General features: G+C 36.7%; 1 protein-coding gene across 1 annotated transcript in view; it reads left to right on the top strand.

The window, feature by feature from the left end:
• Positions 1–12,298, top strand: part of CTNND2 (catenin delta 2) — a gene marked incomplete at its 5' end in the record, with an annotated part of 412,468 nt that extends 400,170 nt beyond the window's left edge. Inside the window, 3 exons of the mRNA XM_081326152.1 lie at positions 2,707–2,838; positions 8,956–9,029; positions 10,550–12,298. Coding sequence (XP_081182278.1) covers positions 2,707–2,838; positions 8,956–9,029; positions 10,550–10,810 — 467 coding nt within the window. The 3' untranslated portion in view covers positions 10,811–12,298. The remainder of the gene's footprint in view (positions 1–2,706; positions 2,839–8,955; positions 9,030–10,549) is intronic.
• Between the last annotated feature and the right edge of the window lie 3,007 nt (positions 12,299–15,305).

The following is a 15,305-nucleotide window of genomic DNA, read 5'->3' as shown; positions in this document are numbered from 1 at the left end:
TTCTTCCCCCTTATTACTCATTCTTGTTCCCTGGATTATGGGAGTTCACAAAGGGGCCGGAAGACCTACTTTTAGGCAGATCTGAGGGGGACTAGTGGTCATATGAAAGTCACGCCTCTGGATTATGCAGCAGTAAAACCAACTTGGTTTTAGTGTTTCTAAGTGTTATTTGCCTCCCATTACCTTATTGTTTTATGTAGATATTATACATGGCTGTTAAATTCAGAACAGCAACAGAACACAAGATATTCAGTACAAAATAACAGATTAAAAACCAACATATTCCCATTCAAATCATTTCATTTCTAGATGGCCTTATCCAGCAATCTGACACATTAGGCAGAGGAAAAACTAAGACCTTACAGAAGGCCAATAGACCCAACAGGGCCCGAAGCAGTACTTTACATTCAACCAAGCAATTCAGATAGATACCATCCAAGTTATATCAGCAGCTTTGATCTGTACTTTCTGATTTCTGTCAGCTGAGCTGTGCTGAGCGTTTTTGTTCTCAAGCTGTAGAAATGGAAAGTGGAAGCATTTTCTTCGCTTGGGATTCAGGTTCCCATTTCTTGCTTGGATGAGCCTTGAATCTTTTATCCAGGAGGCTATATGGGCATTATGGGCACAGAGTTACAGAGCTGGTTTTTTTCCTCTGCAGTATTTTATACTAGTAACAACCACCCATGGAGGCCAACCTCTCATTGCAGCGGGGTTCTGCTATATACTATTGGGGTTACTCACATGCGAAACTGCATTCTTATCCAATTTTACCATGAGTGACAGATTGGCGGAAAGTAGTAGAATTTACAGGGGTATGTAAATTTTGGTTATTTATTCTTCGGGTTTTCCCCCTTCCTTTTGGTTTGAATACATTCTGGATATATTATCTATTCTAATAGATAATTGTCACTGCCTAATTCATGTAAGATTGCATATTGCTATGTTTATTTTTATTTTGAAAATGTTCTCTCCCAAGTTATGGAGAGATTTGAGATTGTGTAATGGATTTTGCCAAACAGAGTTTTTCCTTAATGTTTCTCAAGCCTTTATCTGGGCCTAAAGAAAATGATTAATAGCAATGTTGATAATAGTTTCACTTGAAAGAAAAGCATTTATTTGTGGAGTTTATGTACAAGGTATACTGCTATCTGAAGTACAAATCTGGAAGATTACGAACATGCCTTTTGAAAGGATATATCTCAAAGTGTATTGTCCACACATTCCACAACACCTCCTGATTTGACAATCCCAAAGCAAGAAAAAGCATGTATATCATATTTGCTAGCTGGTGGCTAAATTTAGGGATCAACCATGTATGACTAGATTAAGTTATTTGGTCCTGAAGGAGCAGCCTGAAATACACTGCTTCTTACTAAAAAAAAAAAGAGGGATATTGGGCTACATAAAGGAAGAAAAGAATCAGGAAATCTCAGCAGAAAGTTTAAGTTTCCAAAGCTCCCTTTTTTGCCTGAAAGAAAGGAAACTAGAGAAGCCTTTAATAAATTGGTGAAAAGGGAGCAGAATTCTGCCTTTAATCATTAGTCAAATGAGGTTCCATTTATCTCTTGCTTTGAGCCAAAACTTGCCCTTGCCGCTGTGCATCTTAACAAAAAGCCAACATTGAAAGTATTTGAAAGTATCAAATAAGTACTGGGTATATTAAATTTCATAATCTGCTATTTTAGATCTGAGTCTTTGTGGAACTAACATGAATAGAATATCAGCGTGATTCTGGGCCACCAAGTGGTAAATCATAATAGAATTCTTTATTGGCCAAGTGTGATTGGACACACAAGGAATTTGTCTTCGGTGCATAAGTTATCAGTGTACATACAAGCAATAAGTGATAAATCATGATCATAGTCATTGTAAAAATACATTCATCATAAATAATAAGATACAACACGTAGTGATATAGGATACTAATAAGCAATTAACATAAATCATACTTGGTTAGTAAATAAAACTAAATTGTAACATACAAACAACAAAGTTAAAGTCGTAAGTAGATGAGGAGATAGGTATAGGAAAGATAAGAATAATAATAGTAATACAACCTTACTAGATAGTTTGACAGTGTTGTGGGAATTATGAAACGGCTATGTGCACATTCTCCCATTATGACAAATTCTACAGAATTCATGGACGAAGGTGCCTTTGAATAATTCTAGAAAGGTTCAGGAGTGCCATATTTGGCCTGAAGTGACATCATCATCATTATTATTATTGTATCCCCTTTTTGTGTGATGCCATTAATTGATCTGATCTGTATCAATGGAGTTCAGCAGCTGTCATGGTTTGTCTCTTCTATAAGACAAAGATTTTGAATAGCTGATGAGAAGACAATATGTTAAATTTAATTTCTAAGGTATAAGATCAAGATTATTTCCATTTAAGAGTTTTATATATGTCCAGCTCTGGCCACAGATTTTCAAAAGAAACTAGATGTCAAGAGATTCATTCTTTTCAAGCTAACTGCATTGCTTAGAACATGTGTTCATATACTTTACTATGTAACCCAGGGGTCTTCAAACTTGGCCCTTTTATGACTTGTGGACTTCAACTCCCAGAATTCCTCAGCCAGCTTTGCTGGCTGAGGAATTCTGGGAGTTGAAGTCCACAAGTCATAAAAGGGCCAAGTTTGAAGACCCCTGATGTAACCCATTCCATCAGGGTTCTAAAATCTGCATTTGTTTTTGTTTGTAGCAAGTGCCCCAGCCTCCCCTCGGGAAATGATCAGTCTAAAAGAAAGAAAAACAGATTATGAGTCAACCGGAACAAATGCTACTTACCATGGAAATAAAGGGGAGCATACTTCTAGAAAAGACACCATGACAGGTGAGCTAGAAATTGTATATGATATATAAACATTGTGGAAGGAAACCTTCTGGGCTGGAACTGACTCTGTTGATAATCCAGATATACTTAGTAAGCATGTTTTAAGCTCTACACTCTGTAAAAGGTAAAGGTAAAGGTTCCCCCGCACTTGCGTGCTAGTCGTTTCCGACTCTAGGGGCCGGTGCTCATCTCCGTTTCAAAGCCGAAGAGCCAGCGCTTGTCCGAGGACGTCTCCGTGGTCATGTGGCCGGCATGACTAGACGCCAAAGGCGCACGGAACGCTGTTACCTTCCCACCGTAGTGGTCCCTATTTTTCTACTTGCATTTTTACGTGCTTTCGAACTGCTAGGTTGGCAGAAGCTGGGACGAGTAACAGGCGCTCACTCTGCTACGCGGCACTCGGGATTCGACCCGCCAAACTGCCGACCTTCCGATCGACAAGCTCAGCGTCCTAACCCACTGAGCCACCGTGTCCCTTCTACACTCTGTAAACTACACTAAAGTCTTCCACTCAAATATTCCTAATCATTGGAGGCAACAACTTGACTGAATTCAATTTGTATATCTGTTGAATGTCAGATTTAAACTTTTGTTTCAAAACTCCAAGCCTTCAATCTCTGGACCATAATGTTTATTATAGGAATCTGGCATCCTAATAGTATTTCCCCTATAAAAGAAAAAGGGGTTCCTCTTTCTCCTCCTCCTTCCTTTAAAGACGTATTTCTCAACCTTAGCAATTTTAAGCTTCAGCTCCCAGAATTTTTCTGCTAGCATGCTTTAAACTGAAAGATGTAAAACACTACTTTAAACTGAAGGATGTTATGTATGAACTACTTATGGTGGCTTAATAATAATATTGGAGAGTACACACAATCATCTCTAGCTATTGTTGTGTTTTGGCAGTGATTATAATACTGCAATTCATCCCATGAGGAGTAAATCACTGCTTGTGACAATCTACGTTTGTTTGTTTTTTTACAGTTCTGCATTATCTTTAGGGAATATAATTTTTTCTCTTTAACAAATGCTAAAGTTTCCCCCCCCACACACAAAGTTTTTTGGCTTAATTTTATAGTTGTGTTTTATTGCTGTTTAAAAATGCAAAGTTTATGCTGTTTTCTAAAAAGGGTTTTAAAAGAGTTCTATGAGGTATTTCTTTCATTTCAAAATAAAAGTCTTTAACATTGCATGGCAGAAGAGCATACTGAATGCCACCCAACCACAGATAAACTATCTAATACATTTGGGAAGATGACATGAAAAGTCAGCATTTATTTAGAAATATTTTGTTTCAAAAAGTAGCTCAGATTTCATTTCAGCTGCATTAAGGATACTAATACTATCCAGATATTTCAGTCTACAAAATCCATAATCCACTGTCTTTGGCTGCAGTTGATGGGAGTCAGACATTTGAGGATCTGAGAGCATTATAGGTAGAACATATCAAGTTGGGAAAGGATGGTTTAATGCAATGCCTTTATTGGTGATTATAACCTCACTCATTTGTTTCAATTCATTATACAGTATGAGCTTCTTTGCCTTTCCAGATGTTATCTCTGTGACATCATCTGGAAGAACTCTAATACCACATATGTATTTGCCTCTGTTGGGCAAACAGTTGCACTTTGCATACGGACATCATCTTTTCTGCTTATGTTACCATGAGACAGAGAAAAAGCTCACCGTTGCCTTGGTGGGAAGAGAACCCTTTTCTTTAACACTTCAAAGGATCTTAAGGGGAAAAAGGGAATCTGCGTTGGTCTATGTTCATTCATTTCTTCAAAATTCTGCCATTTATCAGCCTGAATGTTTTAGATTTGTCTGGCTATTATGCTAATAAGAAATTGCTATTTTAGCAACTAATGTTATTGATTTTGAGGATATTTTTTAGTCATGGGTAGTCAGCTAAATCAGTGGCTCCTAATCATTTCAGCGGCAGGGGCCAATTCTGTGAAGGGCGGTTTTTCTGCAGACCAGGAAGGCATGGTTTCGTCCTCTACCTGGATCCTGTGTGTGTGCAAATGGGGTTTTGCTCGCTTGTGCGGCCTGGTTCCTGGTGAGCCATGGACTGGTGACAGTCCATGGACTTGGGGGTTGGGGACCCCTGAGCTAAATGATATCCTGTCAGTGGTGAAGTTCTGTACCAGCTTATTACCTCCTTCTCACTATAACAATTTTATCTTTATTACACATCCTCTATTAACCTCTTTTTTTCAGCAGAGTAAAGTTACATCAGTGGCTTTCCAGGGTGAATATGAGAGCATGGTCACCATACACAGAGCAAAGGGAGCTTAGTTTTCTATTCATTTGTCTCTACATGGAATATTTTAAAGAGACTAAAACAATTTGCTTAGAGAAAAGGGTAACATTTATCAATTTTATTGACAAGCCATAGACAGGTGTGGCACAGAGCTAACTTTAACCTGAAGCTAATAATCTCTCAATGTTTTAAAGTTATTATAATAGGAATAACAGGAAGTTTCCTAATAATAAGAACACCTGTAAATGGTGTCATATAAACAAGGGATTTTCAAACTCCACCAGCATGAAAAATCTGTTAATTAAAAAAAATAATTAATCAGAGGCAAAGCTGTAATGAGCGCAAACATCCTTCTAAGGAAGAGAGAGGCTCCAAAGTAAGCTGACAAGCCTTTCCTTTCCTACTATATCTTTAAAAAAATCTTGTATATACCGTGGTTATCTTTGAATAAAAGAAGATTTTTTTCAGTCCTTATTTTCTCACAGAATCCCATCAAATTCTTGGAGCAGTTGAAATATCCTTAACTAAATATGTATTTTGAGGGAGTAAAAAGACAAGTTGGAGGAAAACTATTTAAAAACATTAGGTTCTTGAGTGTTAATTGTAGTAAAAACCAAATGGGTTCACTGCTCTAGATTATGATGCATGACAGCTGTTCCTTTCAGTAATTTTGTTTGATAATAGGAAACCAGTCTCTCATCATTCTAAGCTTCTTGGTAAACAGCAATGCCATTACATCATACCATGACACCATGTGCTATATACTATACCCCAAATGTCATCTAATGAAGCCAAAAGATGAAATGAACTCTTCGAGAACAATAGTTCTGATCATCTGAAGCCCACAAATCCTTGAGTAGATAATTGATTCATCAAGAGGTAGAAGAACTTTGAGGAACCACAAAACAGCAACAAATAAGGTACTGTTTAGAATTGGATTTTACTGTTTAAGAACCCATTTTAGCTTCTTCCCTAGTGTAAATACCACACATTTGTTATGCTGACTCTTCATATTTCTGATGTTATGGGTGTAGTTAAGGCCTTGTTGAAGCAAATTTATAGTGGGATCTGCTGCTTTTATACCATCTTATCACTCACTATCCCTCAGTGCATGCCTGGGTTGTGTGTATAAGTATATGACTGACTGCTCCTTACAAAGCTACAGCCTTGCTTGTTGGAATCTAATTGAGCAGTATAAAAGGCCAGACTGATGTAGTGCTACAGTGAGAGCATATTTATTAACCTGTTCCATGCAAAGGTAGCTAGTCTATCATTTTTTCTCACTTTTTAACTAGCAACTTTTTGCAGGATTTTGTTATTCCCGTTCTTGTGATGTTTCTTTCTTTCTCCTTGCTCCCTGTCTTGCATTTTATTTGGCTAAAATACTGATGCACAGACAAAGATAGGAGTCTCATTTTTGCCCTGCCAGACAATGAGACTAGATATTCAAGCCAAAACAAATGTCATCTGTAATAGCTTGTGTTGCCTGGTTATGAACAGAGATTACAAATCTTATTTGCTTTTACAGGCTACCAGAGCAGAGCTTGTGGCACATGATTACCACATCAAACCTGAAGAGTAGATGAAGACTAAATGAACTAACAATTATTCTGTTTGCTTATGTATGAAATGAATTACCATCTTGAGAAAGAGCCTTTAACTAACATGAAAGAAAACCAGAATCAACCAAACTTTAAACAGTTCAATAAAGCATGATATGAAATCTCAGCGTTGTGAGCCTTTCTTTTTAAACTCTGACAGATAATTTGCAGTCATATTTTTTAAGTCTTGATCACAGCTTCAGTGTACTTGGTACAGGAGACTATTAGGAATATAGAGCCACTCTTACGTTTGAAGCAGCTCTGGTGAGAAAAGGGAGGGAAATTGTAGAGCTGTAGCAAGAACTGCCAGAGACTGAATCCATTATTGTCAAGTCTGGTGATTGCGGTTCTCTGAGTTAAGTCTCTTGAATCTGAAATTGCAGTCCCATTGTAAAAATATCTGATGTGGACAGTTGGTGAGTTGCACAATCTCTTCAAAGAACTAGGCCTCTTCAGTCTTGTTTTTATTCAACCTCATGTAATTCTTTTATAAGACCTTCCCAACAAAAGAACACAAGAGATGTGTCAAGACATCTTTTCAATAATTATGATTAGTTTACTGGTAACACTTGCATTTTCAAGAGCATTTTGAAACCAACTACTACTCAGGGTTCCTAAATTCCTCTTTACTTGTTGGGAAGAACATAAAACCAGTATGTGTACATAATTCTGGATTCACCTACTATATGTTGCGGTTCAGGTTGTTGATACTTAATGAAAGATATTAAGGATGCTTTTTTCTGGAGCTGCTGTTGTCTGTTTAATATGATAGCTTTAGAATCTTAGCATCAGAAAAGCAGAGCTAATTTTTGAAGTTATTAGCTAAAGGTACATTCATTTGTGGAGGACTGATTGCTTTTCCCCCAAGAAGCTGGTAGGTTTTTAATTTAATTTTGTATCAGTTTTTAAATGATGACTGATAAATATTTTAATTAGTTATTTACTATTGAATTTTAATATTTGCCTAACATGCATTTACAAATCTCATCACATCATCTTAGCTGATTTCCAGGTATAAAGTCAAAGTGAGTAAATACTTTCTCATATAGTGTCTCATGATTTGTTACACATAAATGTATTTTTGTAACACACACATATGCTCACAGTTTGTACCTTGATCAACATTTGCTGCTGGTGGACAATATCTGGGGAATGTAAAGGAATACACTTGGCTGCTGGCAGCCCACACATTAGACTCTTAATCCTAACCGAACACACACTTACTAAATAGAGTGCTGTATTTGGCTTGTAGGCTTCAGAAACAAGCCATACAAGTTATAAAATAGAGTACCTCACAGGAAACTGGAGATTATTCTCTCCTCATTTGGATAGGAAAGGAAGTCATTCAGTTTTCGTTCTAGTAACCATTGTTTGAATACTGAGAAAATTGCTTCCCTGATACTGCCTGCTAGAATAATTGGTTTTTTAAAATAATAGGTAGCCAGACATTCTAAGACAAGATTACTATATATGTAAAGTACATACATTCAGGATAATTATGTAATGTTCTATTTATATCTATAACAACTGGCACCAATCATTTAAAAATATTATTAGATACATTGTATATGTCTGTCGTTGTATGTCTTCCCTTTCTCTGGTTTTCTCCCAACAAATATGAGAGCAGGGAAAGTCAGATTTTTGGGGGCTGAGCATTGGAGTATATAATACCTTAAATAAACAAAACACATTTCCCCAGAAAAGTTCAGGAATCAAATCTCTCTTGAACCAGGAGTTTATATGCTGCATTGGGTTCTGGAAAAGTAATTTCTTATGACAGCGCAATCTTCTTGATACAGCTTTAAACCGAACATTCATAAATTTATTTATGGCTCTGCAAAGCATAGAATGATTTAGCAAAACATTCCTACACACAACTGCTCTTTTTCCGGTGTGCTGTTATACCTTCATCTCTGTTCTGCTAATACATCTTAGCCAGACAGAGTCAATTGTTCATTGATGTGAGATTGATTTCACAGGTACTTCTCACTATTAAAAATGTTTTCAAGAAATCTGTATGTAGTAAGTATCTGTGACTGGCTTTGGTACAGCATAAAGATTTCTAGCTTCCTAATATATGAAAGGGATGAAGTACAAACATATCGGTCACATGTTCTTTCTTATAGATGATTCATGTGGGGATCAGTAAATCATTGCTAATAAAGTCTTACTGAATTTACACTACCACCACTACTAGTTCACACACATAATTACCATTTTGCCTAGTAACATAATTCCCATTTCTCCCACTTCTAGGTCAGAACTCTGGAATCTCTACTTTGTATAGAAATTCTTATGGTGCACCTGCTGAAGATATCAAACACAACCAGGTAAGTGGCAAATCAATTTATTCCCTTTTGAACTAAAAAAAAGATTAATATAGCTGTAGTAATTTTAAAGAATCATAGTTGAAAAACTATTCAATGTTTCACAGATATGAACTTTTCCCAGTCTGTCCTAGTGAATGCTATGTTTATCAGTAAATTATGGAAATGCAACTTATATTCAACTATTTTCCAAGCAGCTTTATTATTCAGATGCATCAGTACATGGCAGAAATATTTCCATTATTTGTAAGCACATGCCTTTATTTGCAAATAAAAGAAGTGGAAGCTGGGCATTTTCAAAAAGTAGTTCCTCTTCAAATCATCTGAAGTAGTCTCCTAACAATATTATTAAACATATCTAATATATGTTTCACATTTTCTGGTGTCTGTGTGTGTACACATGCACGTGCACGCACACGCACACACACAAAAAAAAACATGAGGCTAGGAGAGCTTCATTACTCAGGAAGTTGATGGGATTCTGTTGAGAAGAATGTGAGAGAGTGAAAGAGAAACCAATATTAGAAATATATTCTCAGGAAAATGGCGAACGGTAATCACATATTTATGAAAAGAGCTTTCAGTGACAGATTGTTTTGTGGTAGTTTAAAAACTCAGATTACTAGCTTTCGATGAATATCTAAATTCCTTCACAATGTAAAAAATGGCTATCCTTATGTAAATGAAGACACATAGTGGATTATGTATTTCATCTCCAACTTTTGTGCGTATCTAAGTCGGTCTTGATTCTACGTAGCTGCTAAGACATGTCCCTGCAGTTTTCTTGGCAGCATTTTCAGAAGTGTTTGCTACTGCCTATTTCCTAGGGCTAAGAGAAAGACATCCAGAAGGCCTCATGACTAGAACAGGGCTAGAACTCATGGTCTCCTGGTTTCTAACTCAACCACTATAGCTTAACCACTATACTACTTACTTAAAAGACAGTAGTGTTACTTTGCCCACAGTATGACCTTTGGGATGACTGTTCCATGTAACTGTGGACTAAATGTTTCTGTAAGTAGCTTTCTGGCCTGAAACCATTACTGCAAGAATGCAGCCAGGATATTTTTTTTAATGTTAGAAAAACCTCAGTTTCCACTTTCTTATATTTCAAATTCCTTATGATTGCATAGTAAAATTTTAATCAGAAAAAAATGGACAAGCATTCTTAATATTTTTCACATTCTGCAATCTGAGATCCTCCACCCACACATCGTGTTACTTGTAAAAGTTTAATGTGGAGTTTATTCTACACCTTTTTTTGAGGAAAACCTCTGTCAAAAGTGATTGCAAATGTAAATGTAAAGCAATCTTTGCAAAAAGATCAAGCAGAATAGTGACATTCATCCAGGAAGACTTAAGATGTTTTCTGTAGCAGTTGAAATGCTGATGACATTCACATTGTCTGTCTAATAAGTCCCACTGAAGTGGAACCTTGCTCTGCACTCTTAAGTGACATGGCAGTTTGTTTCCTATCATTATAGTCTTCCCTAATAAGCCAAGGTTTCTTATTCTGTTGACAGGTTTCAACACAGCCGGTCCCACAGGAGCCCACAAGAAAGGAATACGAACCATATCAGCCATTTCAAAATTCATCAAGAAACTATGATGAGTCCTTCTTTGAAGATCAAGTGCATCATCGCCCACCTGCCAGCGAGTACAATATGCACCTGGGACTCAAGTCCACTGGCAACTACGTTGATTTCTATTCTGCTGCTCGGCCCTATAGTGAACTCAATTATGAAACAAGCCACTATCCAGCCTCTCCAGATTCCTGGGTTTGAGTTTTGGGCAAGAAAAAAAGAAGAGGTCCAGGAACTGTGCATGTGCATGCATATCACAAGACATTCTTTTCCTGCAAATTTAGTTTGTTAAAGCCTGTTCCGTAGGAAGGCCCTAATACTCAATCTGGAACAATTAAGGTATCTTTAGATGGCTAAAAGAATGGGAAACGTAAGCGCGGGAGTGTTATTAGAAAGAGTGGGATGTGTATCTATTTCTGTATCTATAGAATCCTATCTCTTAAATATAGATATAGAAATATACTGGGGGGAGGGCAGCTTTGCAGTTGACCTTTTAATGTAGAGTTTAAAACAAATAGTACTGTACACTGAATGTGGCTGAAGGAAGTTAGGGAAGTTACAACGAAGTGAGTCCAGAGTTAAGCACAAGAAAATGAACAGTTTACAAACCTTATGGGGGACAGCTTCTCACCCTTTGTTTCCTCTCTTCATCCATTGTGAATTTAGGCTTCAAGTTGCATTTGGGATTTCCTCTGTACAGCAAGATGTTTCTTGCCTTTTGTTAATGCATTGTTGTAAAGTATTTGATGTACATTACAGATTTAAAAACCAGAGAGAAAGAGAGAGCAAAGTGCATTGTGTATATTACATCAATGCCACAGTGTTTCTTCATCTGTGGTTCTAAATATTGCTTCAATTACACAACTTTGAAATATGTATGAATTTCCAGGGATAGGGGAGGGGTTTTTTTCTTTTTTCTTTTCTTTTTCTTTTCCTCCCACCCCCCCCGGTATGTTTTAACAGGAGAAAACAAAAACTGATATTTAGCAGTATTGTTCGTTCTGATATGTGAATTTGTTTGTGGCAACTAAAAAAAAGGCATTCAGCAGTTTCTGACAATTAACATTCATCATTCCACACTCCTTGTCAACAAAGTGCTTTTTCACTGCCTAAAATTTTAGATGTAGATATTTGAAATAGATTTTTTTCATTTATACCAGTTTTCTTTATGATGATACAGTGTTAAAAGAAAATAAATTACAATTGATCTGTCATCCATATTTGCTAAGAATGTCTATTTCCCAAGATCCTTAATCAAAATATACATTCTTGCTCATGTATGTACGTACGTGTGTGTGTCTGTCCTCAAAACATGTGCATACTACTATTTTGTGTGTATGTTTGTGCAGCATAAAATTGTGTTCCATCGCAGTGTTGCCAGACATAATAGAATTACATTTTGTGTATAAGAATCTGGTGGCCTTCAGATGAAATATGTTTTGCACGCTCATACACAAAAAGAGACAGGTGTATAGGCTTGTGTAGCAATCCATTTGGGTATTGTTTTTGTTGTGTTCCTGCTTTGGAAGGAAGGCAGTTGTGTAGACCTTTCTAATATTTCAAGCCAAAATGTTGAATGGGAGAGGCTGTTTTGCACTAGTAGGGTTGCTTCCCCAATCTGATAGGGAAGACATCTATGCTTTGCTGACACTTCTAGCAAGGAAAGCAAAGTATAGTGCGAAGGCAGGAGAGGCTATGCAACTTTCATTATTACAGCAGCCCCCTAAGTGGAACATAACATCTGGAGCATTGAGATGCTCTGCTGGCTCCAAAGCAAATCAGTCCAGCAGAAGAGTATAACAAATTTCCTAGAGACAGCAGAAGATGGTGATGGGTTCTAATTTGTATCCTAATCCACCCATCCCCAAATAATATAGAAAACACCAAATATTTCTCAATTTTAAACACATATCTAAACAAATTTAACAGATGGAAAGAAACCTGGTCTATATGAGAGAAACATTGGTAAGTATAAGCAATCCTCTGTAGCACTTCAGAGGGTATTGTAGTCATTCTCTTTCACCTGGTGGTGGTGCAACACATCACCCTCATGCGTGAAGTCCACAGCCAAGTACTTCCAACATCTGACACCAGCAATAATTTAGGTGCAGCATTACACATGAAAAATAACAATAATGTCTGATTAACCAAATCGTTTGAGGCAGACCAGAAAACAGTAGGAGAATCAGATGTTCAGCTACCAAACTGTTGTGAGGTTACAATAGAATTCAATTAACACATGCTGCAAAATTAATCTGAATTATTTTAATACCTGGTAATAATACCAATTATCTAGGCTTCAGGCTAAATTTTATTTTAAGAAACAAATGTATTTTAAAATCTATGGTCGTAGGTTTAACAAGATTGTCAACTTTGGCAATCTTTTACCTTTAAGTGACTAAATATTTCTGCGTTGTCAACTCAGAGCAGATACAACAGAAACAAAGACATGTCTTGTATCATAAACAGGATTTAGTGGTCTTTAAGAAAATAACAAATTACTGAATTAAAGTTTGAGTCTTAGCATATGGTACGTTTGGTAGTATTTTATGTAACAGTCATGCAGATATTTGTTTTAAATGCAGGGGTGGTTGGAGCCCAGATGCTTTATTTGTTGCCTGCTTAAAATCTTGCAAGTACTGGGCAGCAAATATTACACTCACAGCAAGTGATGCGAGCTCCCTAATTCCACAGCACCCTCCATTTCTGCTAGACAACTTCTCACCCTGAAGTCTCCCAGGAGAACTTCAGAAAGTATCGCAAATGTTGCACAAGCAACTGTGTTAGTTGAACCGTTGACACTGATTCTTTTCCAGTCTATCGTGTCTGTCCCATTACTAATATACTGTAGAACCAAAAGTCACCAATGTGACAGGAATGGTTTTGGAAACTTGACTGATTTTTTTCCCCTCCAGTGAGAATATTGTCCTGCAAACAATTTGAAGGATGAAATGTTTTCCGGAATAATGGTTTGGGTTAGAGAGAGGGACGAATAACCAAGACTGTGCTCTCAATTTGCAAAATCATCCACTACCTCTCATGAACAAGTGCAGTTCATTGTAGGAACCACCTGCAGTATTCTGTGATTTTGTCCGATCGTTGATGCTCAAAAACCTTTCCAGTAAAATCTGTGAACGGTTGAGAAGGTAGTATTTTTTTAATGTATTTCTCTGTCTTCTCCAATCTTATTGCTATAACAACAGGTGTGTGAGGTAGATTGGGATGAGAGAGAAAATGATTGGTCCTAGGTCACCCCAGTGAGTTTCCATCATTAAAGATGGATGTTAGAAGCAGATCCAAGCTCAATCTTCCCAGTCTTAATCCCGTAATTCAACTACTTCACTACATTTTGTTTTTATTTGAAAGGATATAATAATTGAAAAAGGCTTGATAAGGCTTTTCCCTATAACTAAAGGCTTGGTGTAGGGCCACAGATTCAAAGATAGGAATCATCATCAGGCATAGTGAAAACAAAAAAAATTAAGACCCAAGTTCAAAGTGAGCTAGCCTCAAGTGCAGATTGAAAAAAAATATCTGAAAAGGGTGTATGACAAACCATATACAGTGGATCATTAAACAAATTGTTAACAAAAAAACAATGGCTAAACTCATGAATAACACTAAACCAGCAGGTCTTTTAAGTATGGTTTGTTGGGTTTTTTGTTTTGTTTTTTTTTGATGCTGCAGAGCTCACCGTGTGTTTGTGTGAGGTTGAGGGGGGATTTCCTGTGTATGGGTTATTTTTGTTGGGTTTTATGTGTGAGAGATTCTTTAATAGTTTAGATGTCTTGTGCATTTTTATCAGTTTGTTTCACTTTTGTGAGGTATTTTGGTGTTTTGGAGGATTTTTGTGGTGTGGTTTGTCTGTGTGTATGTGTGAGCATTTATGGATATCCATTCGAAAGGGTTTTAGGAGTCAGATAGGTATTCTTGCCTTGCCCTTTTGTTCATTGGACAGATAAAGTAGAAGCAGCAATTTATGAATAAGCCAGGATTCTGGGCTTAGAATCAGTAATCAATAAGCCTTGATTAAAATGAACCATGATGTTTCACATTATGCTTAGTTGCCATATAAGCCATGGGTTGCTGCTTGGGTTGAGTTCAGATGTTCAAATAAATAATTAAAAATAAGCAAAATGAATCCTAGCTTAGCTTATTGTTATGGGCAAATCCTAATTTCCAATATGTGTATAAATTGGGATTACTCAAGAGAAAATTGTAAATGTTTAAAAAAGGTAAGTTTTGCAAAAGGCATAAATTAGACTGGCCCATGAACCAGATAGCATTTAAGGTAGATTTGTATTTTCTGATTTTTCTGTGTAAATGTTTTTAAAGCTTTATTGCATTTGATTTCCCACTCCTATTTTTGTCCTGCAGTAGCAAATATATGTACAGAAGGACTTTCAGCACGGAATTTTAGGATTCCAATGAATTGCCAAAACCATGTTCTACGTGGGCAAAGCCAGTCCTTCCCTCCTACCCATCATGTAGCCAATTTAGGTTTTGCTTTGTGCTTTTTTTTCAAAAGGAAGAAATGTTACCAAACAGCTTAATTTTCTTCAGTCAAGTAGTAGCTCCTAAAAAAGAGGGATTTAAAAATGTATAAAATGTATTTGCTGTACTGTAAAAATGTTTGGTTTTTAAAGCAAACCATATTAGACTCTTGATCACTTGTGTAGATCTCAATATAAAAATT

The sequence above is a fragment of the Vipera berus genome (assembly GCF_964194415.1).
Source record: "Vipera berus genome assembly, chromosome: 3".
Taxonomy (NCBI): Eukaryota; Metazoa; Chordata; class Lepidosauria; order Squamata; family Viperidae; genus Vipera; species Vipera berus.
This window is presented reverse-complemented; position numbering and strand designations above follow the sequence as displayed.